Here is a 26,198-nt window from a genome sequence, read left to right on the forward strand (position 1 = left end):
ACTGTAACTACTAAAGTCACCCTTAACACAGATTCCCGTCCATCTCCTCTCTATTGGCATATAATTCTTTCCTTAGCTGCTCAAAGGCAAGCTTTTCTCTAACACTATATTAAAGAGCTCCACCACATTCTCACAGAATGACCGAGCAACAACAGGGGCTCACTAAACTGAGGAAAAGCTCACCCTGAGCACTAGCATCCAGTGCATAAATTTTAATAAAAATTCCAGAGCAGTAAATTCATTATTTTTGCATGAAGTTGATGAGTTCGGGGAATACTTGCTTTGCTGATTAAAATGTCTTCATTTTAAAAGCAATATGGTTGCTTGTTAATGTTCTCCTAAGTTGCAGATCTGCAAAGTTTCTTTGTGAATAATGCAGTAAGGACACAGGTTATCACATTCTTCTCCCAGTAGTAATTGTGGGTGAGAGGGCATTTACAGCATCTACATTTAAATTCTCAGATAAAGTGGATTATAGAAAGTTTAGTCTTCTCTCAGATGACAACTCAATGGTCTGTCTCTTTTGCCCCAGCAGATGCAAACATTTTTCTCAGTAAATAGGCTTTGGACAACTCTGGTTTTGTAAAACTTAAGTGTCACTTCCTATATGGTTTGTCTGAAAGAGATTTAAAACAGAATGCATTTCTGTAGCAGTTCCACTTATTTCTCTTCTATACTGCTACCCTAGATAATATGAGGAAAATGGCAACAACTGCCTGGTAAGCACGTCCAGGTTCTGTGTCCATTTCCAACACCACTGAACTCCCAGATGGCCAAGTTACACCAAGAACCAAATGTACTCAAGTGGTCCCAAATTCATTTAGCATTAGCTTAGCTAGGTTAGGTACAGGTTTTCAATCCACAGACAACAGAGGAGGGAGAAATAAATAACAGAATCACAGAATCATTTCTGTTGGAAGAGACCCTCAGGATCATAGAGTCCAACTATAATCTAACTCTGGCACTAAATCATGTCCCTGAGAACCTCATCTAAATGCCTTTTAAACAGCTCCAGGGATGGTGACTCCACCACTTCTGTGGGCAGCCTGTTCCAACGCCTCACAACTCTTTCTGGGAAGATTTTTTTCCGGAAAAAACAAAAAGGCCTTCTGGCTTTATTGAATATATTAATCATATGTAGACTTTCACCATGGAAAGCAGAACCCACAGTAGATGTAGCTTTAAAGAAAGGCTTTATGCTTAAACCTCCCCTTACATTGTGACTGGGCTAAAACCACACACTAGCCTGTCCAGTCAATTTATAGTACTGGAGCAACACTGAACATAATTTGCAGGTTTCCAAAGAGATACAGAATTAGATGAGTTTCTAGGCACATATTCCTAAGATTGTATTAAAAAAATGCATTCAATTAGTCTATAAAGCAGACTAATTTAACGCAGAGTTCAAACCAAGACTCTCATCACAATCAAAATCTCAATAAAGTCCTGCATTTTAAGGGGTGCAGAGGGAAGCCAGAAAGCCGTAATCACCCAGAAACAGGCTCTTTGGCTAGCAAGAAATCCATGGGCCTAAGCAGGAAAACACCCTGCTGGGATAATTCATCCCGACTGACTAAAGCAAACTTAACCAGCACTCTGCAGGGGGAGCAATTGCTTAGGGGGATGACTACAAATATGTTTCATACATCCTGCAATTTGTCTTTGTTTATTTCATTACACCACAAGTTTTACAGAAAGAATCTTTGCTCCTGACCTACAGAAAATAACTTGATGCAATGCAACCTTTCACACCCCAGGACCCTCACTGGTAAAGCAGACACAAGTTACCACTGTTGAATATGACCATCTTCTCCGTGTGGAAATCATTAGATTAGATACTGGATAGCAAAAGTTTAATTGTCATAATAACTTATTAATTTTAATGTAATTGCCATCATAACTTATATGCTAAAAACTAGAAATAGATCCACTTTCTTATCTTCATTAAAAACAAACAAGAAAAAACCCTGTGTTCATGTTAAATCTTATTTCAAGACAAAATGAGTTTGAGCACTGTCTTAAACAGCAATGCTTTACTCATTTAAGTCTCTCAGGAAGCATAAGGCCAGTTTACTTTTTCAACAGGCACATGCACACATAAACACACTATCTCCAAAAAATAAATAATTAAAAAGAATACTACTAATGAAGGTCAAAACAAGCTATGCATTCCTTTTACCCAAGCATCAGCTTATAAAAGGTTTGCTACTTGGTATTTGGAGTGGCAAGTCCTAATCACATCATTTGAAATAAAATGAAAGCATAACTGTTGTACATCAAGGCTTGCTGAGTTAGTTTTCTTAAGCCTAGCCAAAAAAACAGAAAACATTGTAATGAACAGCAAGTAATGGAAGCAAAGCACAGTGATTTTAACCGCTGAGCCACAAACCATACAGGGAGTCATGAGAAAAGTCACTTGGCACTAATAATCATTCTTCAAATAGAAAATTATCAAGAGTTTGGATTTTTTGTTATTTTTTTTTAATTTTTTCCTCCAGGCACAGCAGACAAAGCTATTCAGTTCTGTCACTGCCATTAAAAATGATTGATCAGTGGGATGACTAATTAAGATTTAGTAAGAATAGTTCTTGACTTTCAGAAGATCAAACAACTGGTATTCTACAAAAATACCAGTCTCTGACAAAAATGCAGTAGTCAAAACGTTGTCTTTTTAAACACAGGGAACACTGACAGTGGTTTCTCAAGGAAGGTGCTGCAGCTCAAGTTCTAAGATTTGGTCCAGGTCCCCAGTACTCTCTACAGACAGAATCACAAAGTTTGTATCATTCATAAAGGACTAGTCAAATTTTCCTAAGTTTAATTAGAGGTATCACTCTAATCACAGAAAGTAAATGTAAAAATACAGAAAAAAAAAACAAATCCATGATTACTGTCTTGGAGTTTGTAGCTATCAGGCATGGCTCACTTCTTCAATAAGCCCTTACCACTAGAAAAGTCAAAGAAATGAGGAAAAGGGGGGAAAGGCATATATAATCTTACCGGAGTCTCAGCTTTCATCTGGGCCCGCAACTTCTCTCTCATTTCTTTTTCATTGAATTTGGCACTTCTTTTTACATAAACTCCTCCATGCTAACAGAGGGAGAAAAAAAAAAGTATTAAATATTTAAGTAGTTTAACATAGAATAGTTGAGAGAAGAAAAACAAGACTACAGTGACAAGTCACCTTTATGATTCATGCTGCAAATTGCCCACAAGATGTCTTCTCCTAGGATGAAAGCACTTGAAACTAATTTTACATTTTCATATACTTAAGGTGACAAAATCTGTTTAAAAAAGATCAGATTAAAACAAACAAAAACGACAAAACCAAAACTAAAACAACAAAACCAAAACTCAGAAGAACAACATAAGACACAAAACACCTTGTTTAAAAGTGTCAAATTAGTTGAAAGGTGGCATTGGAACAGACTCCAGGGATCTACCTGTTCCCAACAACACTGCCAAGCAGCTTAATTTGTAGGTCAAGGGAAAAGTCACACAACTGAAGCTACTCACACAGAAGTACTTACAGGTCAATGCTTTCAATTTTATATGTCTGCTCTTAAATATTGACCAATGCAAATACAGGAATTTAAAGTATTGTACCTCTACATACAAAATTTATGAATAGCACAAAAGTAATTAGGTCTTGAAAACTTCCATCACTTTATCAGAGAATCAAACTTTTAATAACGAAATCATATAGCACACACAAAGCGGGTTATAAAGAAATAAAATATGCCTCATCGCTTCCGTCTTCCATTACTTTATCTACAGCATTGCTACAAAAGGATGTAAAAACTGCTCCAAAATGAACTACTAATACAAAGAATTCTGAAAAAAAAAATATATATATATATATAAATATAGCTACTTTTGTTTTTAAAATACATGGTTTTCATGGGTTTTCTAAATGATTGCTTAACTTCGTAATACTCTTTTCTGCCCACTCTTGACTGCTGTCATTAGAATTTGTAAGATAATTTCTGTCCATTTATGCTTTTGCACGCTCTTAACAGAGAGGTGACGGTAAGATTAAAACTACTAAGAGCTGAATCTCATTTAAATGTCTTATCTTAGGAAAAGATACAGCACATTGCAGAAATAGGATGGGGGTATTTTATTTGCATGGCATGAACAGGACTAAAGTTTGAGGAGCTGGGAGGAAGCAGGCAGAAGAGGCGGTTATGCAAAGTATTTTCAGTCTTTGGTTCTCATGGTGTGGAGAGATGGCCAAACAGCTGCTTAGCTAGTGGTATCTGATGTGACTTTTAAGTTGCTCTCCAAAAGCTGCAGTGAAAAGGAACAGAAAGTCAATAGTACATTAACTCCCCATTAAATAGTCTGTCTTAACATTATTGTCTTGTTCCCTTCCAAGGTGAAGCAGCCAGCTGCACCACTCATCTGTGCCGTGGTGGCTGGCAGGGGACCAAAGCCAAGAACAGACCCACCAGTTCACCCAGCTTGGCCTTCAGCAGGCTGGAGCATCCTATCAGCACCATCCCACGAGCCATTTACCAGTCCTGAATAGATAATGGAATGAGCAGAAAAATGCTCCCTCAGCTGTGCAGCAAGCAGAGAGCCACATGTTATCTACACACCCCACATACAAGACTGTTTTAAGATCTGACACCATTAAAGAGAAGTAGAAGTCTTATTCTGTACAGTGACACCACAACAGCCACTTCCAGGAAGGGCAAACTCAGTTTGGTATGAGAAATAATGAATCTACTGTACAAGACTTCTCTGTAATTGGTAAGTCATTCTCTGTGAGCTCAGCTAAGTCAAGCTTTGATAAATGAGAGAACGCTGAAATCAAAGTCTTCCCTTATTTATCAAATTACTAACTGGCTGCAGTGACCTGGGAAAATACTTAACCACCTTTTCCTTGTTTAATTTGTGAACTTGAAGAGATCAAGTTACTGTTGTACAGTTTGCTTAAGGATACCACAACACCAAAGACAGGTTTGGTGTCCCACTTCGGACTTTTTAATGCTCCAAAAGAGATTTGTATTTCTCAAGTAAATCTGTAAGAACGGACAAACAACACATTATAAGATCACCATTTGCTGCATACAACCCAACTACATCAATGTCAGCTCCCCTGTAAGCACAGGGTTACAAACCTAAAGAGAGGCAAGATGCCCTACTAGCTAAATATTTGGCTAAAATTCAGTAACAACCTAAAGGGTGCACAAGCTGATGCTGAATAACAGAAAAGACAAAGACATACTTCCTATGTTAAAAAGTCAAGCAAACTCTAGGATATCAAAAATGTTTATCAAATTTACATGCCGGTCTCACCAGGTGGCATAAGATGAATAGGAGCTAGCTGCATTTTGGGGAAAAAATAAATTCAGATCCATCCAAAAATAATAAAGCCAGTTTTATGAAAAGAAATAGCTCTACCTAATAAATCAAACCTGGAACTCAACCACTTAATTGAAGTGGTTCTTTTCTTGCTATTAAATTGCTGGCTCCAAAGAAGAATGTTAGTTATGCAGTTGTATATAGCTCAAATTCCCCAATTTGTATTGCATTTCCTTTTTAGTAAGAGATCAAATATATGAACGCTTTCAAAACAGATTTCTGGAAGTACTGTTTTTAAGGTTATAATTTTTTTCCGCTCTACTTTAAAAGCCCCTCTCTCGGTCAACAATGGATTATGTTTACAAATATACTTCCTTTGTGCCTGAATTTCACTCTCCTGGACATCCAGACCACATTTATTTCCAAACAGGATGTTTACCTGAGGTAGGGAATATGAATTCCGTAAGCATGGCGTAAATTACGTGGCTCTGGAAACTTTTAGTGGAGTGTAAGTGACATCACTGACAGAACATCAACAGGAAGGGCAGGAAGTGCTTTATGTTTTTGCACTGTTTGGTGTGATAAAAACAATAAAAATACCTATTAGCTTGCCCTGCAGTCCTGCTGCATCCCGTCTCAGTCACACACGCATCACCACTGTTAGTAAGCTGCCTTTCATTTGTGTCACTGCATTATATATATATATTTATATATAAAAATACAACAATCCCCCACTAAATCTTGTGGTAGTTTTATGTTTTGAGGAATCTGAACAGATTTTAATTAATATATATGTTTTGACTAAAAATGTAGGCTACATTCAGATTAATTTTGACAGGAACCTTCTTTTAACAGTCAATACAGCAGTCAGGAAACTCAGCATCAGATATTCCAGACAGCAATAGCAATTTTCCAAAATGTTGAAAAAAATCATTTCTGGACACCAAGTGATAACGGAAAGGATATATATCCTGTCTGTATTTTAATTAAAGCAGGCTTAAATCACCACTAGTGTAATGACTACAGCCAAGGACAAAGAACAAAATATTTCCAAGCAGCAGACTGGTCACTTTAGTGGAAGAAAAATGTAAAGAACCAGAGTCACTAGTGGGAACAAGTATTAGACAACAGAGAAATCCATTTTCTCCCAATGGGTACTGTCAGTGAGATATGACAGGGTGTGACAGTCTGTACTTATCTAGGGGACTGGGATGGTGAAGCTGCCAATAAAAAGAAATTGCGAAGTTTTCTTCCTTTCTCTGCCGCATAGTCTTCTTTAAATAGTGATTTTAGAAAAACGGATGGCAACCATCCATGCCCCAGCCTACTCACTGTCTAAGGCACTCATCCAAAAGAAAATAAACATTTTCTATCACCATGCTGAAAACATTGAACCTGGATCTGCCCAGAGAGGTGGTAAATGCCCCATCCATGGAAACATCCAAGGCCAGGCTGAACGGGGCTCTGAGCAACCTGATCTAGTTGAAGATGTCCCTGCTCATGGCAAGGGGGTTGGATTAGATGATCTTTAAAGGTTCCTTCCAACCCGAACTGTTCTATGATTCTGTATCTTAGAGGACACTCTAACCTCTTACACACTTGAACAGACAGTAGGAACCTCGATCACCATCTGCGCTTGAAGATAAAACAGCGAGACAGTTCACACCCTAGAGACAGGCATCTTATGTGACACGATCCAAGACTCTGAACCACTGTTCAAATTAGGTACCTACAAGGCTCCACCTGATTGCTGAGCAAGGCCACTGTTTGAGGTACCTCCTATTCTTCAGCACACTAACTAGGTAGTTTATGGATCTGTGCCTCCTCTTGCCCAGCACCCTCTAAACTCCATCTACCTTACATTAGGTTCTTGGAGGCAAAGTCTGAGTCAACTGCCACCCAAGGGCTATCCTGCCTCAACTAGCTATCAACTGATCTGACTTGTAGTTGTGTACTCTTACTATATTTCTTTATAAACTAATATATAGTTCAAATCATACCCAGTGTAGTATTTCTCTCAGTATCTCCCATTCTCTTAGACAGAGCTGACAGTTCGATCAAACTGTCAAATTCTATTAAAAGTGTTCTTCTAAGTGTTTTTTCCTTTTCTTTGATGGGAGGGGCAGATGGCAAGGCAGGCAAAAAGCAGATTAAAATTCAGGAGACAGGTAAAGATCAAACACAGAAGCCAAAGGAGAAAAATATTATTGAACAGGCACTTTGGAACAGTTACCCAAAACAATCCATTTCTGTGCTAACAACTAAGCACCCACATAAATCCTGAGATAAATACTGTGAAGCCATTTCTGAGCACCTAGCAAAACATACCAATACTTCCAAAAACATCCACCCCTACATTTTATGTAATTTGTATATATAAACAGTCCTGCTTTCAGAAAAAGCAAACAGATGTGACAAATTCAGAGAGGATTTTAGGGAGGGGAATGCCATCTACACTGTTCTCCACCATTTTAGATTAGAGATCACATCACTCAGTGTGCTGGCTGCACAGTGAACACGGCCCCTGCTTCTTCAGTAACTGTATAATTTTGAGTGACATCAGGCTGAGCTCTCAAACTAAAAGGAACAAGAGGAACATTATGTAGGAAGAGAAGAAAGTAAAACGTAGAAATAGGAACACTGTTAGACTCAGGTTTACAGCGTTTTTGCTTAACTGAAGTCCAAAGCAAAACCATCGACACCTTCAGAGACTGAGATCTGCTTTTCCTCCACACTAAAGTCCAGTTTTTCTCTTTTATATTGTGCTAAAACCAAACAATTGAAAAAATACATAAGTACAGCACAACAATGTCAATTTACTCCCAATTTGTAGCATGATAAAAAGGCCCCATACACAGAAAAAAAGTTTGTTTACACCTACTGCTAAGTGGGATTTTGGACTGTAAAAAGAACAAAGTTCTAGAATATTCTGAAATGCTTCTAACAGACTCTGCAGTTTTAATTATAGTCATAAACAGCATCCATAAAAAGTATACATTTAGAAAATTAAACTGATTCATTAATAACTGTCTCTCAACTAAGATACACATCTGACTTGAGTGAAAGCAGCTATTTTCACATTCAAACAAACAAGTGCCAGCTCAGAACAGCATCTTCCCAGCACGTATGATAAATGGAAGGAAAGCACATGTTACATATTTGACTCACAAACAGCAATGGAAGACTGAATGGACTTACCTGTGAAAAATACCACCCGTACAGCGGGAGCCATTTCAACCCGTCTTTCAGGACATATCGGACATGCCCGAGAGCGTTCTGCCTGATAGCCAGCATGTCTGCAATAATCCAGTCAACTGCAAAGACAAAAGCCCCAAAGGTTTAGTTAAGCTAGCTTTAAATTGCCATTGATGAAACAAAAAGTGCAGGTTGTACATGTAACTATCATTAAAGGTTTCTGAACTAGAAGTTCTGAACTTGAAGTTTGTGCTCATTAGGGCAAGACTGAAAAGAGATGGAGCAAACAGATAAGCAGATTTTTTAAAATTTGTAGAAGTGCTAAGAGAAACAAAATGAAATACAAACCTGTGCATTGATGATTTGATAAATATATTACATTTTCTTTATTTTTTGGCAAATCCCCATAGATTATTACCTAAAAAAAAAAGAAACGTAGTATTACTTTATTACTTATTTTCATTGCATTAGGCAGTGATGAGATCCAACACAGTAATTAGCTGCTTAGTAGGAAGACTGCCAGCAAGTTAACACCATTCCAGAAAAGCACCCACCACTGAATCAGTACCCATCATGCATACAATTGACTTATCAACAAAGCAGTGAATAGTAATTAATGAGGGTTTATGCTATTTTGTTCCTGTGCCTCAGCCCTAGAACTGGCTCCACGGAAGCTGACCTACATGCACAAGGTTCCTACATTAATATAATTAAAGGTAAAGAGAAACCATAGACACGTACAAAAACACCACTTAAGTTTATACATCTAATGAATAAGGCATGCTTCAGCCAAACACGTTACCATTCAATCTAAAATTTGTACATTTTCCTGGATTACATCAAGAACAACATCTCAAACATTTGCCATGATTTTAACCATCAAGAAGAACAAGATTGAGGTGTGTATTTAAATTGGTCTTCAGCTTCCATGTAGCAGTTTTTTTAATGTTTATTCTTCGTTACATTAAAGACACCCTTTCACCTTGCAGCTTCCCCCTCAAAAGGTAACAGCCTACTAGCAAAATAACCTTCTAAGAGGACAGCTACAAAGCAAGATGCAGAAGTAGTAATCCAAGTCAGCTTTTAAAATGGATTAATTCAATTACTTTTATTTCAAATACAAAATAAGAAATTAAATAAACCATTTCAATTCTAAATTGAAGAATTCATGCAGCCATTTAATTACCTTTAATAAATATTTTCATTATCCAATGAAGCTTAGTTTTTCCAAGCAGTACTTTCTAGGTAGCATTCCCCTCTTGCTCTGTCAATAACAACAGTTGTACTCCTTGTTTCTAGTAGTTAGCTGTTTTAAACATACACCCTTCTTCAAAGTGACTCCGTTCACCCAAAACCCAAGGGCTATTTGGAAGGTTTACCTACTTACTATCACCACTTCCCTTGTCTGGACTATTTGGGAATTTTATCAGGAAGATTTAACTAATATTCAGATCTCGATCAATACCATTTACTATGCTGAGTCCTATTGATCCTTACAGAAGGTCTTTGTGAGCATGTTCGGAAAATCTGCCCACCTCTCAGTTACCCTGGGACAACTGATGGGTAACGCCTTGTATTGTAATACAAAAACTCCACATAAAGATGCATGGTTTACATTCATGCTGCTTCTCCTCCTTTGAAAATGCAACCGCACTGTTGATCTAATTTTCTTTTCGAGGCAAGAAACCAAATATTGGCAAACTGAGGTATTCAGTAAATATGTGAAATCTGCCCTTGACACTGCAAGAGCTGCCCGAAACAAGAAACAGGGTTTGAAATATACTATTTCTAACTTCAATTTGTAAAAATTTCCACTTTAAGGTACAAAGTCAAAATCTTGGTGTAATCAGATCTGCAGTTAAAAGCATTCACTTGTGACTATTGCATGAGTAAAATGAAATAGTATGGTTGTGTCTGCCCAATATCACAGTTAATCTGCATTATTTTTTATTTCAATAAGATTGGATCTACTTCACTTTTTAATCCCAGAGGAACAACCACTCATTGTTACTGTAGGTAATTTCTACATACAACATTATGTCTTACCATAACAGTTGTGTGTTTACATGTAACAGACCAAACTTTTTTACTCATAAAGCACATAGCCATGCTGCTGTACAGAACTAAAAAAACCCCAAACAAACACAACCCCATCCAAAAAAACACACACCCCCCAAAAAAGCAAACCCTCAAACACAAAAAACCTAAACCCAAGAAAAAATCCAAAACAAGAGCAAAAAAAAAAACAACCACCCCCACCAACTATATTCTCCTATCTATAATTATTTCATACTGGATTAAAAAAAAAATCATGCTTTATTTCAAAGCAAAGGAAGGAGCTAGAAAATCTGGAAACTCTATTTTGTTTGCTTAGGTGGCTCAGCCTAAGAGGATGCAACAGCTGTAACTGCAGCATCTGTCACTTCAGCACTGCCCATTGCAGTTATCTCGAGAAAAAACTTACACAGTTCACGAAAGGCCAGCAAACAGCTATTCACGTATTAGACATTCATGGATAGGAACTGAGCGCTACAAATGTAAAGTGTTATTACAACCAGGTAAGAAAGGCAACTTTCAACCTCCATTCTCTAGAGGTTTCAGATTTCACAGGAGACACCTGCTCTGTGGGCAGCCACTCAGCTCTCCTCCTGACACCAAAGCATTTTTGCTGTATTGTGTTTCCAGAAATTTTCATAGAGCCTACACAGAGGGCTAACAGTTGAGAGCTTTGAATACTGAAAAACGCTGCCCTTTTCCCTTTGAGATTATGTCTGAAGAATTCACCTGCTTGTCAATACACAGAGGAAGAGTTCCCTTTAATTTCTGCCAATCTGATGCTTCTAGGTGAACTAAAGCACCTAATAGTCAAGTGGCGTAGGACATACTGGGGAGGCAATTTTCAGTTTTGGAAGCTAATGGACCTGGTGTTTCTGATATTTAATTCACAGCTCTCCAAATGCCACACCATACATGCATTCTACCTATGTATCAGCTTGAAAGACTGAGAAAATAGATGTCCTGCCATAATGAAGTAAGGAACCTATTCATTTGAATAGGTGACGCTTTGTTGTTTTGTTTTGTGGGGTTTTTTTCTTTTTTTCTTTTTTTTTAAAGGCACAATGAAGTCAAGCAAAGAAAACAAGTTAAAAGGAAGAGCAACTCAGCAAGCCAAAATAAGCAGATTTGAGGGAACATATTTGAAGTGCAGATTTGCAGTCTAACATTGTAAACATTGCTTAGGTATAGAACACTAAAATGTGTGCTTTTAGCCATGTTTTGGTTGTTTCACAGCCCAGTTCACAATAACACGTAATAGAGTAATTGTTGATATGGGTGTTTCACATCTGCTTATGTAGCAGTGCTGTCAAACTCAATTCAGTGAGATCTCAAAGAAAGGAAACTGAACACCAACAGCTGCTGTGGGAAGGCTGGTACCCAGTTATCCTGGATGCCACACGCCAAGACGGTCACACAGTCAGCGAGCACAAGGCACACCTCGGAGCGTCCTGGCCAGATGAAGCTCCAATTCACTGGCAGGAGGTTACAACAAGTTCTCCTGATGGGAGAATTCACCAGTTCACTGACAGATTGATCTAGGCTTGCAAACAGGAGCTCCTGGGTGATCTGGTGACATCAGTTTCAGCTTCCCGAGCAGCTTCTGCTTTTTGCAGTGCAACATATTCAACTAGGGCTGTACACACATTGTAGGTCACATAGCTATGTAAAACAGTCCTGCATGGCAGCCACACCTGAATAACTCATAATTTGCATAGGGTTTCACTGCAAAAAGGTGGACACTCCAAACTTAGAGACAGAGATTTATTTCTTGTTTGTGAAATCTGCACACACCAAAAAAAAATTAAACAGATCATTTAATCACATCCTTAGCTACATCAGCTCAGTAAACAGGGTCATGACAAAAATAACTCCAGAGGTAAAAGTAATCACACTATCAGAAGACCTGCTTGCAGGTCAACTGGTGACCACAACTAACTCCTGTCAAAGAGATTATCCAATTATCAATTTAAGGTAATGTGAGCAGATCACAAGCTGACCTGCAAGCAAATCTGGTGCTTCTGCTTCAGTGGTAGTAAGGCAACACAGCTGGCTATTGGTGATAAAAACTCAGTCCATCTCATCTGATGTCCTATCACATATCTACAAGCACACTGGTTCCTTAACCCTCCTCCCTTCATTCGAAGGAACCAGGTATGAATTACAGAATGATGTTCCCTTCTTTGCTGTTACTTCAACAAAACTGATGTGCGCTGGGGCACTTTGCAGAGCAGGTGCAACACCCTGATCAGGAAGAAGGTCACCTTCCAGCCCAGGCAACAGCAACTGGAAAGAAGCACAAACGCATAGGATACGCATAAAATAATAGCAGGAGAACATTCCTTCCCTCCCCTGGAAGATGAGAGGAGAAACAGAACATTCAAGACATCAGCACTTCATTTAAAAACAACCATACAAATTTCATATACTCAGCTGTGCTATCCTCACAACATACACTTCTCTCCATTTAGCTATTTCTTCCTGACTACTTTTATAACTGAGATTGCATGCCCTTTGGGACAAGAGTGTCTTTGTTAGCTGGGCACTACTATAACGTGAGTGCTTATTAAAAGAAATAGTATTATAAGATGTATTTCTCATCTGTTTGTTAAAAAGTCTGGATATAATTTTGTGGTGAAAGGGTGAAGCTTGCATCAACAAACCACCAAAAGCAACCACCAAATACGGCTTCTGAAGTCAACATGAAACCCTTTGCAAGTTGACTTCTGCAGCATCGCTGCAAACGTCTTATGGGAAGTTGTTTACATTCTCTCTGAGTCTAAAAACCTGCCTGAAGACACAACCAGTCCTTTGAGCTTCTAGAGAAAGCAGAAGGAAGTAGACTTAGGATACAAATGGGGAACTTTTACTTGGTGCTGACAAATTTCTCAGGTTTTCATATGTCCTACTATAAGAATTTCAAACTTCTACTTTTCTTCACACAAGACAGAGAAGCACTTTTATTTGCATTCGACAGATACGGGTTTCACTTGCCTACAGCATAAGGAATATGAGTAAGAAAGTATGCAAAAGGTCTTTTCATGGTTTAGTTTTAAATTGTTTCTCTAGACCAGGAAAAAAAAGTTTACATTTAAGTATCATTTTTCTAAAAATAGTTTAAGGTCATACAGTTTTGTAGGTAATGGTCATATTATTGCTATACCTCATAACCTCTTCAGTTAAAGAGACTATCTGTTCAACATGTAACTGTACAAGCCTGAAGTGTGCTGCTCAGGCTCAGCATCAAACCATAAAATCACAATGCAATCCGTTTTATTGAAGCAGAGAGTTCACTCACATATTTTACAGCTATGTTTTTTACTGTAGTTCAGTGAAGAATACCACTGCCAAGAGACTGAGCTCTGGGGAATATTGAGAAGATTCCTGAATGTAATAATTCTTTTTTTTTTTTTAATCATTCACTTGATTGAACCAGAAAGCGGAGAACTTTAAAAAAAATAGTTACTGCCATTTTATTTCCCTTTTGTAAGAAGGATATATTAGGAACATATATGGATTATGCAGGACTGAATCATACCATCTGATGTTAAGTATGAAGTTTGTACATTTCTGCTTTCATACCAGCCTTTAGTCTTAGTGTCTAAATTTGAAAACTGTTATAAACATGGTAGTTATGCTTCATTCAATGTAATTAGCTACATGTATAGAAGGCTAGTTTCAATGCTGAATGTAAAGGCTTTACAGTTTCTCAGCTGAATTAAAGGTAATCGAACCTTGAATTAAGGGAAAGCTACTTCTGGAAGAACCAGAATCAATAAAATCTTAAAGGAAATGCAGTTACCCTGTGAGCTAAAACATAAATATTTATAATATCCTTGTCAGTAAAAATACAGCTTTAGAGTCTTATTCTACCACACTTATTTTAAAGTAAAAGCTGAAAGGGCCTCCTACAGAGAAAAGTTGACTAAAAAGTATGTACGCAGAACATCCAGCTACAGCAGGAGACTAAATGATGCCGATATTCCCTGTTATTCCGAATATTCTTAACAGGGTTACAGTAATTCTAAAAAACTTCAAAAAACACACACAATCCTGTAAAATGAATGAGACACTTGTCAACAGATGAGCAATACCACGTGTTTAGTTGGACTAGTTTTGTTTCCAATGCCAACCCGCCTGCAGCTTTCACAGATGCTGCAGAGAGGACTGAGATGTGAAGGACTTGATCTTACAGCACCATTATATGCCTTTCCTCAAAGTTCTCCCCAAAATCCTGGATGGTTATTTAGAGCAGAACATTACAAACCACTTTATTCACACCATTTTAACATTGCCTAGAGAAAGATGTGTATAGTTTTGCAACTTCTCATTCAGAGGGTGATTCAGGTGGCGACTGTTGTCTAGAGATGGGGCACATGGTAGAGCAAAGAAGTTCTGGGAAACATTCATAATAACTGTAATTTCTAATCTGAGCAAAAGGCTAATTACAAAGAAAATGAGTTCCCACAATACCAAGTAGGTCGGGGCAATTTCGGTTAGTTTAGGCATATTTAAACAATAGTCCCTGACTAGATTCAACAAAAGCATTCCAGTGGTTGCCCGTGGCACATCGACCAGAAGCAGGAGCTCTCGGCTGCCAGGGGCACTCAGTGCTGCAAAGAGGATTCACAAAGTCTGTGATACTGAGCCTGCCAGCTTTGCATTGCCAGAACCCAGCCCACTGACAGCAGATGCAGATCCTAAATCCTACCGCATCCTAACATTCTGCCCACCGCTGTTAGAAAGTACATCTATGGAGCAGGGATTCTCTCTTCTGGAAACAAACTGCTAAATAATCTTTTTCAAAGAAATGGTGGGGATATGCGTATGTTGAAAGAACTGAACTGATGCATCTCATCATATTAGTTTGTGCTCTAACTTAAGTTAAAGAGAGGTACCATAATTTATTCCCTTTTGGGCTTTGTTTGTTTATATAGAAATAAAAAAGCTGTAAGTTTGTTGTTTTGTTTGGGTTTTTTTGAGGTCCCCAGTCCTGCCAGCATATGTTAAATATCATATGTCAGTACTCTGTAGATTCAGGAGCTTTGCCTCTGGATTCTGATCAGGGCTATACATGGATTTGGAACTTTGCTTTCAGCACCCAAAATTACTTCATTCCTGCCTGGACTCCTTAGCTATCTGCCTTAAAAAAAAGCCATTTGTATAACTTAACTATTTCAGTCTTGGTGAGAGAAAAAAGAAGAACTTATCATGAACATAATTTTAAGATTTTGGCATCTAAATTCTGAAAAAAATCCTTCCTATTTTCAGTGTCTAAATAATTTACTGAATCTTTCTGAAAATTGCTTGCTTTTGATTACAGTGCAGTTCTGTGGCATGGACCATGAAGCAGGCCACAATTACAATCAGTGACCACTTGGGAAAGTCAAAGTCAGAGCATCTACATAACTTTAAACATAGAATCACCAGTAATTACATTTTTTTAATAAGTACTGCACATATTTCAAATATATATAGCCCATGTGAGAGGAGATTATTTACAGGCTGACATTTCAACAGGAAGGTTTTCTGAACATCTGGCATCTTGGTATTACAGAAAACCTGAACATGCCTTCTAGCACAAGAATGAAAGGAAACATTCCACATGTTTCATTAGGAGAGTAATAGTCTCCATCATAAAGCTTTGGCACCTCTGAAGATTTCTGCCTGCAGATTTTAGTAATTTCCTTAAAAGAAAGGAAAGAGTGAGCCACATTTAATGTAACTACTGTTTATTGTCCATGTCCTATCCCATCCACCCCCCTCAAAATAACAACTGTGTTGCCTTGGCACTTTATGGAAATATCATCCTTTGTGCACCTCACACCAGCCAGAAGCAGGAATCCTTGTGGCAGTTTGCAGTGTCCCCTAGCTAGAGCTCTTTCTAATAGGAACTTTGCTTCCAAATGTCAAGGACTCCAAGCAGGAGTCAAACCTATCTTTATCTGTAATACTCGTACAAGCATTTGTATGAAGTACAGACAGTACCGGTGCGAAGTTATCAATGAGCCGACAAGCATGGGAAAGGGGAAGATTAAGAAACCTCTGTGTCCTCTGCTTGAGATTGCACAATAAGATTTTTGGAAGCTCCTTCGCACGTTATTTACATAAGTATTTAGAATTTAAGCACTATGGACTTTCAAGGTGAGGCAAAGGGATCACTACACAGCAGAAGAGAACACACAGGCAGGTATCTGAGCGAGCTGCAACTTATCAGCCTCCAGACCTGAACACTGTAAACGTGAATCAGCCCCAAAAAATAGCCACTGTTAAAATCACTCCAATATCTGCACACCACCGCAGTGTGTGAATGAGACAGTTCACCTGCAGCTGCTTGGGAGTGTGCACCATGTTTGCTTGTGCCAAAAGAAACACGTGCCCTTGCATGCCCTCACAATCCCAAGGAGCATTAGAAAATGGGATGGGATAAGTCTTCAAGTCAATCTGTAAGTGTCAAAGGAAAAACTACCACAACTACCACAATACAGTTCAAAGTCATCCAAAATAATTATTTTTCTATGCATCTAGATAGGCACTCAATTACAGATTCAGATTCGACCAGATCACAGGTGGCTGATTTTACATTAAAAACAAACAAACAAACAAATAAACAACAAGAAAATCAAACTAGCATAAATGATACGTTTTCTTAATCCCACACGGAGGAGCTAGTTGTAACAGGGAAGATGACAAGTAATAATATGTGACAGCAATGAAATGAACAAAAGAAAATAATTTCCCTGCTTTTTTATCCCAAATCTCTTCATAGTATAAATTCAAATTGACAGAACAAAGATTAAAGAATCATTTTTCCCCAAGAAGATACGCTTCCTCATAATTGTAATGTCAAAATCCCTGACATCTGAGCCTACTTTATCTAACACAACTAAAACTGAGAAAAAGAAGATTCCCTGTAAGCCTGAGGTAAATAGTATGAAAGAACTAGAGTCAAATACTGAACTATGAATAGAATATTCTCTTAGCAAGAACAGTGTCTGATGGTAGAGTACCAGGAGAAAAAAATACTTCTCAATTAACAATCATCCTTACATAAAGAATCTGGATGTATTATGTAAGCAAAACGAAAGGGCATGGAAGAGCACTGTGAAACTCCATGGCCCAATATCTACCCAAACACAGACAAATGCAAAAAGAGGAAAATGTATCAAACCCGTGCAGGTTTTTTTGTTTGGTTGTGTTTTTTTTTTTTAAAGTTGATTTTTTTTTTTAAGTGATAAATACTGTATTTTCAAATGTAACAAATTATGCAAAATCAGGACAAATTATATTAAGAACTGAATATACTATAAATCTTACAACATTCAAATTAATACATTTTAAAATAGAAAATTTTAAAATCAAACCATTAGATTATAAAACTTATTGGCCAAATAGTTGGAATCAGAATTTCTAAGTGCATTCAAACCTGCCCTTTGCCTCCTTAGCTCTTTCTACCTGACAAATACTTGGCTTTTTCATAAATATATGTAGCTAACTTTAAAATGTAGACATAAATATTAGTTTTAAATTGCAGACTCTACTTGATAAAGCTGATACAAAATTCAGATTCAGTTGTGACTTGCTAATTAGAAAATATATGCTAGGCATATATTTTCACAAAGCTTCTAATTTATGAACCCAAACAGCAGTTTTGGTTCAGGTATCTGATTTCTAACAGACCTCAGTTTTTATATATTTATTTTTCATGCGTCAGGCAGGACATGGGGAACAATCAGGACCACCACCGAATGTGGAATCTCCCCATACTAAATTATATCTGGATTGCCTCAGGGCAGAAGCTGCAGCATACCTGAACCGATGCTGATTTGCCAACAAATGGGAGTCACGAAAGACTTTATTTTTACCTTCAGAACGATAGCTAAAGGCAGACAGAACAAGAATTAGGATATATGCAAATATATCTTTTGCAATATCTAAAAGAGACCGAGCACAAAGCTTACATACCTATATGTATCTATTTTTGCTGCCTCACACCACAGTGGAACGTAAGAGTCTAAAATTAGGCATCCATCTGAATATGAAAGCTGCATCCCTGAGGCTTAGCACGTATCACTTAATTTCTGCTACTATAACACACAGGACTTTGTTGGATACTCTGATAGACACATATGCCTGGAGACAGTAGTGCCCTGAAATATTTAGTAAGATGAGCCAAGGTAAACCATCCTCATGGAGCTCGTATCACAGCAGAAAGATTTCATTGTAAAAAGCTTCTTTCAAAAGTTTACTACACAGCAGTGATTCACTTCATGATGTTCTACACTTCCTTTTCAATCTTTGCACAGCATTGAACCCCAAATTTCTATCACTCCGAGATCTTTATTTCATTATTTCTACCATTGGAAAGATGTGACAAGTTACAAATACCTCAACGTGCCTCACAACAGCTAACATAGTTTTGCAAAGCAGCACCATGAGCGGACAGTAGCCAGAGGTGCTACTGGAAGCTGCACGGGATGAACCAAGGAAAGCCTGGTTCACCCTGCCATGAGGACACCTGGTTCTGAAACCACTCCACTCCGGAAAGAACCAGGCTCCTAAGAGATGACGATTCACCTCACCAACAGCAACCAGAAGTTCCTCTCTGACATGAATATGCTGCAACTTGGCCATTAGACCTGTGATGCCTTTTCTGCTTCCCACTTTCACCTTAGGCCCTCCCAAATTACCTGTTGGATGGCTGAACAGCTTCAAAAGGGAAAGCAGGGAGTACTCACAGTAAAAGTCACCTTGTCTGGCTGCTATTCTGGGAATGGAGATGGGCACAGACCTTGTAACCCCCTCTTCCTGTGCAAATAGGCCGATAGCTAAAAGATTAAGCATCCATCCCAAGCTCTCCTCACAGATTTCCTAAAAAGCCATGACATCCAACACAGCTCAGGCTCTACTCTGTTGGAAAACCTCGTCAAGAGTTCAGCATCACACTATTTTCTAAAATAGTTAGAAATACTACAGGTCTGCTAAACAACACTGAGGTAGCATCTGATTCTCACAGCCCTTCCAGAGTCCCATAATGACAATGAAAACCAGAATTTCATAATGCCTTTAATGAAAGCACCAATTCCAAAAACTCCTATTCAGCAGGAAGTGAGGGCAGGGAAGAGCTGACACAAGCACTGAACAAAATCCATGCACATTAATTCAGTCATGGATTTTACTCAATTGTTAAAACCCTTCAGATGGAAAATGATCCTTTAGGAAGCAGTCTGAGTGATGATTTCATTATTATTTCTTCACCGCCACTCAATACAAAATAGCAAACGCAATTACAACAAAAAGGAGTTGAAGAACATTTAGTTCTCATCTGATCCAAAACATGTGCACAAACACAATGGGCATTAATTTCATCACCCTGACAGATACTGGGATAAGATGCTAAGGGTCACAAAGAGATGACAGCATTCATCATACTGAATTACTAGTCCTTTCAGTCCTTCAACCCTCCTAATCACAGGCACATTTGCAGTCACTTGGGTTTTCGCATTCTATGGCAAGATGCAACTGTTATTGTCTGTATGAAATATAAGAGAACAGACTTTCTCAACACAGTAAAGACAAGAGCAGTAACACAACCACTGTTCACAGGCTACTTGATAATTTAGAAACTTGCAGCCACATCTACTATTAGCACAAACAAATGCAAGTCTCCAAAGTGCTTTAGTTGCACCTGTTTGTGTCAGTGACTGCTTTGGCTCATCACTGATAAAATGAACACCCTTTGCTCTCCAAGACTTACTACTCGCTTTACACAGAGTTCAAGCATCTTGTATATATTCTTTCTAGACACGAGTACTGTAGCACAAGGCAACACCATCGCATTTGCATTAAAAAGCAGCACAGGGCCAAAGAGGGCCATTCTCTCTATGTCATTTCCAACAGACCACATTTACGGATTTTCATCGCTGTAAGTTTATAATCCTGTAGACCATTGAACAGACCTGTCATAATGCCACATATAGATTAATTTTACATATTTATAGCTCCCTAATAAAATTCATGGACATCTGCTAAACTGTAATTGCAGTGACAAACACAGCATTATAGGATTTCACTTTATAGTCATACTGATTTTGTTCAGTTTACCTCATTTACAGGAATGGTATTTTCTGGATTGCTTTTTGTACTCTAAATACTGGCTATTCAATTTTCTGCAGCCAACTCTTGCAGGACAGTCAGCTAAAAGGCCATTTTTGGCAATCCATTAACAGAATTCTAATGTTATTGGGAAACCTAAACTGTTTCCATCTTAGTTCAAGTTCTTTTAGGTTTTGTAAAACAAATCATTTTGGTGGAAAACAAACTAAACCAACCAAACAAAATCCAAACAGGTCTGACCCAAAATTTAAAAAGGGAAAGTATTTACAGTATGAGAAAGTAATAAGCTGTTACAGCTGCTTCATAAGCCACTCTCTAGAATATAAACACTCATTAAGGGTTCACAGCAATTATAGCTCTGTAATTATTTTAGATCTCAAGTCCAGTACTTAAGAGAAAAGGAATTATTAGTCTTTCAAAATTTTCTGTCATGTGGTTTTGGCTATCACCTTATTTAGTTACATTAAACAACTGAAAAGCATTTGCTACAAAGATAAAAATGCCTTCCTAGCATGAACTAAAGTTTTTGGTTTAATAAACTTGGCTAAAGACATCCAAGTCAAGGAGAATAAAGAAAAACAGAATCATAGAATCATTTGGTTGGAAATTACTGTTAAGATCACTGAGTCCAACTGTTGACCTAACACTGCCAAGTCCACCTCTACACCATGCCCCTAAGAACCTCATCTACATGTCTTTTAAATACCTCCAGAGATAGCGACTTAATACATCATGAGGGGGTGACCAATTCAGATACTTGATGGACTAACAGTAGATTATACACAGAAACGTAACTTCCTGAGAGATAAATAGAAAAATAAGTATCAAGATACACTAGTATTTCATTCAGTCAAAAAATAATCTGTTCATGATCCAAACCAACTTTAATCTATTAAGGCTCCACTCACAGTACTTGGAATTTCAGCAAAATTATTTTAACATCAGACATCTCAAATATTCACAACTGGCTTGGAGTGCTAAACAGTACGTAACATTAAAGATTTTCTTCTATAGGGCAAGATGGTGGCAGTGCTAAGAAAAAGTCACTTAAGGCTTTGCTTCAGTAAGCCACTTAGGCACCAGTATAATCCTAACAACTTCAGTGAGACTCTGCAACAAGACCCAGCATTCTGATGGATGACATTGTTGGTCTCCCATTTATGCAGTTAAAAAAAAATATCCCAGCACATTTCAATCGATTGAATAAATTAATAGACCTGAAAGAGTTGCCGAATTCCTCTCTCCCATGGCTATTACAATGCCTTAATAATGGTAAAGCTATACAGCTGCCTTTATGAAACCACGCAAATTACTATTCTAGCATTGTTTTGGGGGATTAAGTTTAATGACTTCTGCATCTAATTACATGCTTAAAACAGCCAGTTCACAGTAGCTCTCAGGTTACCATTCCAATCTCAAACACTCAGGCACATACTTAACTTTCCATTGTGAGTTTCAAGTTAAACGTGGTCACTGTTCACAAGAGTAGGTCTAGGTCCAAAGGACACTTTGTTTCTCCTCCTTAAACAAATGTGGAAATATTATCCAGTTAAATGATACATGAATTTTAAGGATTCTGCCTCTTGCCTCTCCACATATGCATCATATTTTCCCTGTTTGTATTTGCCTTTCAGTCTCAGTTACTATTTATCCTATGACAAATGCCACTTTGGCTTTGTGGGCTCTCTTTTTTGTTTCTATTGACCTTTATTTCAGCTTTGCATATATCATCTCTTCTCATAATATCATCTGTTGCTCACTGTGACAAAGCACCTCTTTTAATATTGCCATAAGTGATCACCTGTACTGTCTTCCACCATTTTTTTGTGTGTGGATGAAGTTCTATCAATAGAACAAAAGAAAACAGAGATCAACAGGCAATGACTGCCTTTTTGGTTTTTTATCTTGGTTAGCATTTTCCTTTTTGTACCTTTACATCAGGCATTACTTTTGATAAAAGTTCTTATCAAAAGTTCAAAGTGATTGCTACCCTGCACACACTCTTTGTATGAAATTAGAGTAACTTTTTTGTTACAATTTATATCCTGATTTTTGTCTCTCATTCTTTAAACAGGTTAAATTAAACTACTATACTGCTACTGCAGCTAATGACCAAAGTGTGTTACTACACATCAAGATACCTGCATTAAAGATGCTACATAAAAAGGCAGATAAAGAAGTAAGTACTTAATCTGTGAATCACTGCTCCCCTTTTCAAAAAAACAAAACAAAAAAACCCACGATCAAACAAAAAACACAACACCACCCAAGCGGGTGTGTGAATCACCAGTTCACAAGTTAACGAATTTGGACAAGATGCAAGGGTGAAGTTACATGAGTTACAATCTGAATAAGAAACTAATTACCACTAAAAGAAGATCTAACTTCCATTTTGTATCCATTCTATTCACCTTGACCTCAAACTGTGCAATTCTTCTATCTTTAGCTGACTTTGGGGCTTTCCAAGAGAACAGGCATGAGCTGTGGCCTACAGCTCAAGTGGAAATTTGGGGGCACCTAACCTGATTGTGAAAGAAATCATAGAATCATTTTGGTTAGAAGACAGTTTTAAGATCATCGAGTCTGACCACAACCTGACTCTGAACCATATCCCTAAGAGCCTCATCTACACATCTTTTAAACACCTCTAGGGATGGTGACTCCACCCCTTCCCTGGGCAGCCTGTTCCAATGTTTCACAACCCTGTCTGTGAAGAAACGTCTCCCAATATCCAGCCCCAGTTCCCTCCCTGCTCGTAAGACAGTGGGTTAATGCTTTAGCTGTAAATATGAAAAAGGGCCTATTTGTACCAGCTCTGTCACCTGCCAGTTAACACATAAGCACTTGTTCTTCACTCTCAAGCACCTACAGCTGACGCTAACTTCAAATACAGTTCTGTACACCCGGACAGTTTTGAAAGCCAGGTTTAAGTGCAGCAAGCACTGAAATTTACATAATTATTTTTTAAAAGTAGAATTAAGTCTCCTTATATACTTCTAAAATTGCAGACAAATACATAACTTCTCAAACATTTAACACTTTGGGAGATAACTGAAGTATTATTACTTGAATGCAAATACCCCTCAGGTCACACAAGAGTGGCCTCCAATTTCAACTTATTAACCTGAAACCTTGGCCTTCAGTTTCTGAGGTATTGAATAATCGCAATTCATGGCTGATCCAAAATTTAATGGCAAAAGACTGACAGTGGGCAGCCTGCATGAGAACTGAGATGCTGCACTAATTTAGAGGTAGGGTAATCTATTAAAAACTCATAGGTGTATTAAGTATAATTACTAGGGCCTGGAGCACAGGTCTTATGAGGAGCAGTTGACGGAACTGGGGCTGTTTAGCCTGGAGAGAAGAAGGCTGAGGGTAGACTGTCTACAACTACCAGAAAACAGGTTGTAGCATGGAGGGTGTTGATCTCTTCTTCCAAGTAGCAAGTGACAGGACAAGAAGAAATGGCCTCAAGTTGCACCAGGGAACGTTCAGATTGGATATTAGGAAACATTTCTTCATGAAAAGGGTTATGAAGCATTGGAACAGGCTGCCCAGGGAAATGGTAGAGTCACTATCCCTGGAGGCGTTTAAAAGATGTATAGATGAGGCTCTTATGGACATGGTTTAGTGCTGGAGTTCGGTTATGGTGATCCTGAGGGTCTCTTCCGACCAAATGATTCTATGATTAGAGTTGATTTTCTTATCTGCTACTAATTTAATACTACATATGTGCAACACAGCCCACAGTGTTCAGGTGTACCAGGGAGGCTGCCATTGAGTGCTGACAGAGCACGACCGATGTCGCAATCCCTTCCATCTTCCCAACCTGCAAAACGAACACAACACCGACACCCCATGAAAAGCATCACCGGAGGAGCCACAGCGGCTGTGAAACGTGACCGTCCCCAGCGAGCCCGCAGCCCCCGCCGGCCCGGGGTTAGGAAGGCCACAGCCCACACCTGCTCTGCGCCGAGCGGGCCCTCCGAGCCGAACCGCCCCCGCCTGCCCCACGGCCCTCAGGGGGTGGGCGCCGGCCGGCAGGAGCCCAGAGCCGCGGGGCCGACACCACCGATGGCCGCTCCCCAACGGGTCCCCAGGGGGCCCTCCCCACCCGGCTCACCTGCACGCCCGTGTAGTTCTCGAAGAAGAAGAGCACCATGCTCTGGTAGATGGTGTAGAGGCGGTCGTCCACCTCGCGGTAGAAGCGGGCGGGCAGCACGGCGGAGAGCAGCCGCCAGGCGCCCCAGGCCAGAATGTAGGTGGGCGCCGTGCCCATCATGACAGCGGCGGGCAGGACGTAGCGCATGGAGTACGTGTGCAGCACCAGCGACAGCAGCATCTTCCCGCTGCCCCCCGGCCTCACCGGGACACCCACATGGGCAGCGCGCTCACTCACAGCCCGGCGGCCCCGCCGACCGCATCGCCAGCCGCGCTGGGCACACCCGCCAGGCGGGCGGGAAAGCAGCGGCGGCGGCGGCCGCCGTTAGGCAGGGAGAGAGGTGCGGGAGAGGACACCGGCGCCTGCTCACGGTTCCCCCTGCGCCGCCTCCGCCACCATATTGCCCGGCCGGAGGAGGAGCCGCGCCGGCAGGAAGGCGGCCGCTCGGCGGCTGAGGGCTGACTTCCGGGATGGGCGGGCGGCGCCGTGGCTCCGCCTCGCCAGGCCTGGGGGGCCGGGGCCGGAGTCTGTCCGGGCCGGTCAGGCAGCCCGTGGGGGTTACGCAGGAGCGGGAGTGGGCCCGGGCCTGGGCCTCCTTCCTCCCGCTTGGGCTCCAGCGCGCAGTAGCCGGTTACAGCAAACCCCTGAGGCAGGGGTGCCGGGCTGCTCCCCCATGCTGTGGTGGAGAGCTGCTTGGCGCCATGTGGATTTGGGCACCTGCACTTAAAATTGATTAGCAGTTAAAAAGATAACTTTTTTTTTTTTTTTTTTCTTTACTCCCGCTGCTGCTGTGAGTCTAAAATGAAGCACTAAGAAAACTTTTGCTTGTTACTGTTGCCAGCTACAACCACAGCCATGGTCATGGTGTGCTTTTCATGCTCACCTGTTGGCATTTTCTCTTCCCAGGTTCTCAGGAAAGCAGGCAACTATCTGCGCAGCATCCGTTCTGCTCTGACTCCCGGTAACCTGGTTACAGCAACAGCCAGATGCACCAGCTGCTTTTGGAGAAAAAGGCCTTTGGCAAGCCATAGAATAATCTCCTTTTGTTCTGAACCTGTCTCATTGTAGTTTCATTTTATGTACCTTAGAGCTGGTATTGAAAGAGACAGAAAATCCCTTTCCGCTCTCTTATTTGTGCCACTCATTATTTTAAAGATCTCTGTAATATCCCCTCTAGGTTTCCTGTTTTCCAGACTCAGTTTTGCCCCATAGGAAAGCTGTTCTGTAACTTCTGTCTTGCAAGCACAGCCAGCATTACCTATGGCATTTGCTAACTTTTAGTTTCACTTTGCAAGTGATTCTTCTTTTACCAAAACTAAAATCCCAAAATTTAATGTGAGACATTATGCTCATTCTCACA

At 39.5% G+C, this 26,198-nt stretch overlaps 1 protein-coding gene across 1 annotated transcript in view; it reads right to left on the reverse strand.

The window, feature by feature from the left end:
* Window positions 1-25,280, reverse strand: part of AGPAT5 (1-acylglycerol-3-phosphate O-acyltransferase 5) — a 58,818-nt gene extending 33,538 nt beyond the window's left edge. Inside the window, exons 1-4 of the mRNA XM_082047425.1 lie at window positions 24,800-25,280; window positions 8,854-8,923; window positions 8,509-8,624; window positions 3,001-3,090 (exon numbers count right to left, since the gene is read on the reverse strand). Of these exons, the coding sequence (XP_081903551.1) occupies window positions 3,001-3,090; window positions 8,509-8,624; window positions 8,854-8,923; window positions 24,800-25,018 (495 nt within the window). The 5' untranslated portion in view covers window positions 25,019-25,280. The remainder of the gene's footprint in view (window positions 1-3,000; window positions 3,091-8,508; window positions 8,625-8,853; window positions 8,924-24,799) is intronic.
* Window positions 25,281-26,198: the final 918 nt, after the last annotated feature.

Source organism: Streptopelia decaocto (genome assembly GCF_964273445.1).
Source record: "Streptopelia decaocto genome assembly, chromosome: 3".
Taxonomy (NCBI): domain Eukaryota; kingdom Metazoa; phylum Chordata; class Aves; order Columbiformes; family Columbidae; genus Streptopelia; species Streptopelia decaocto.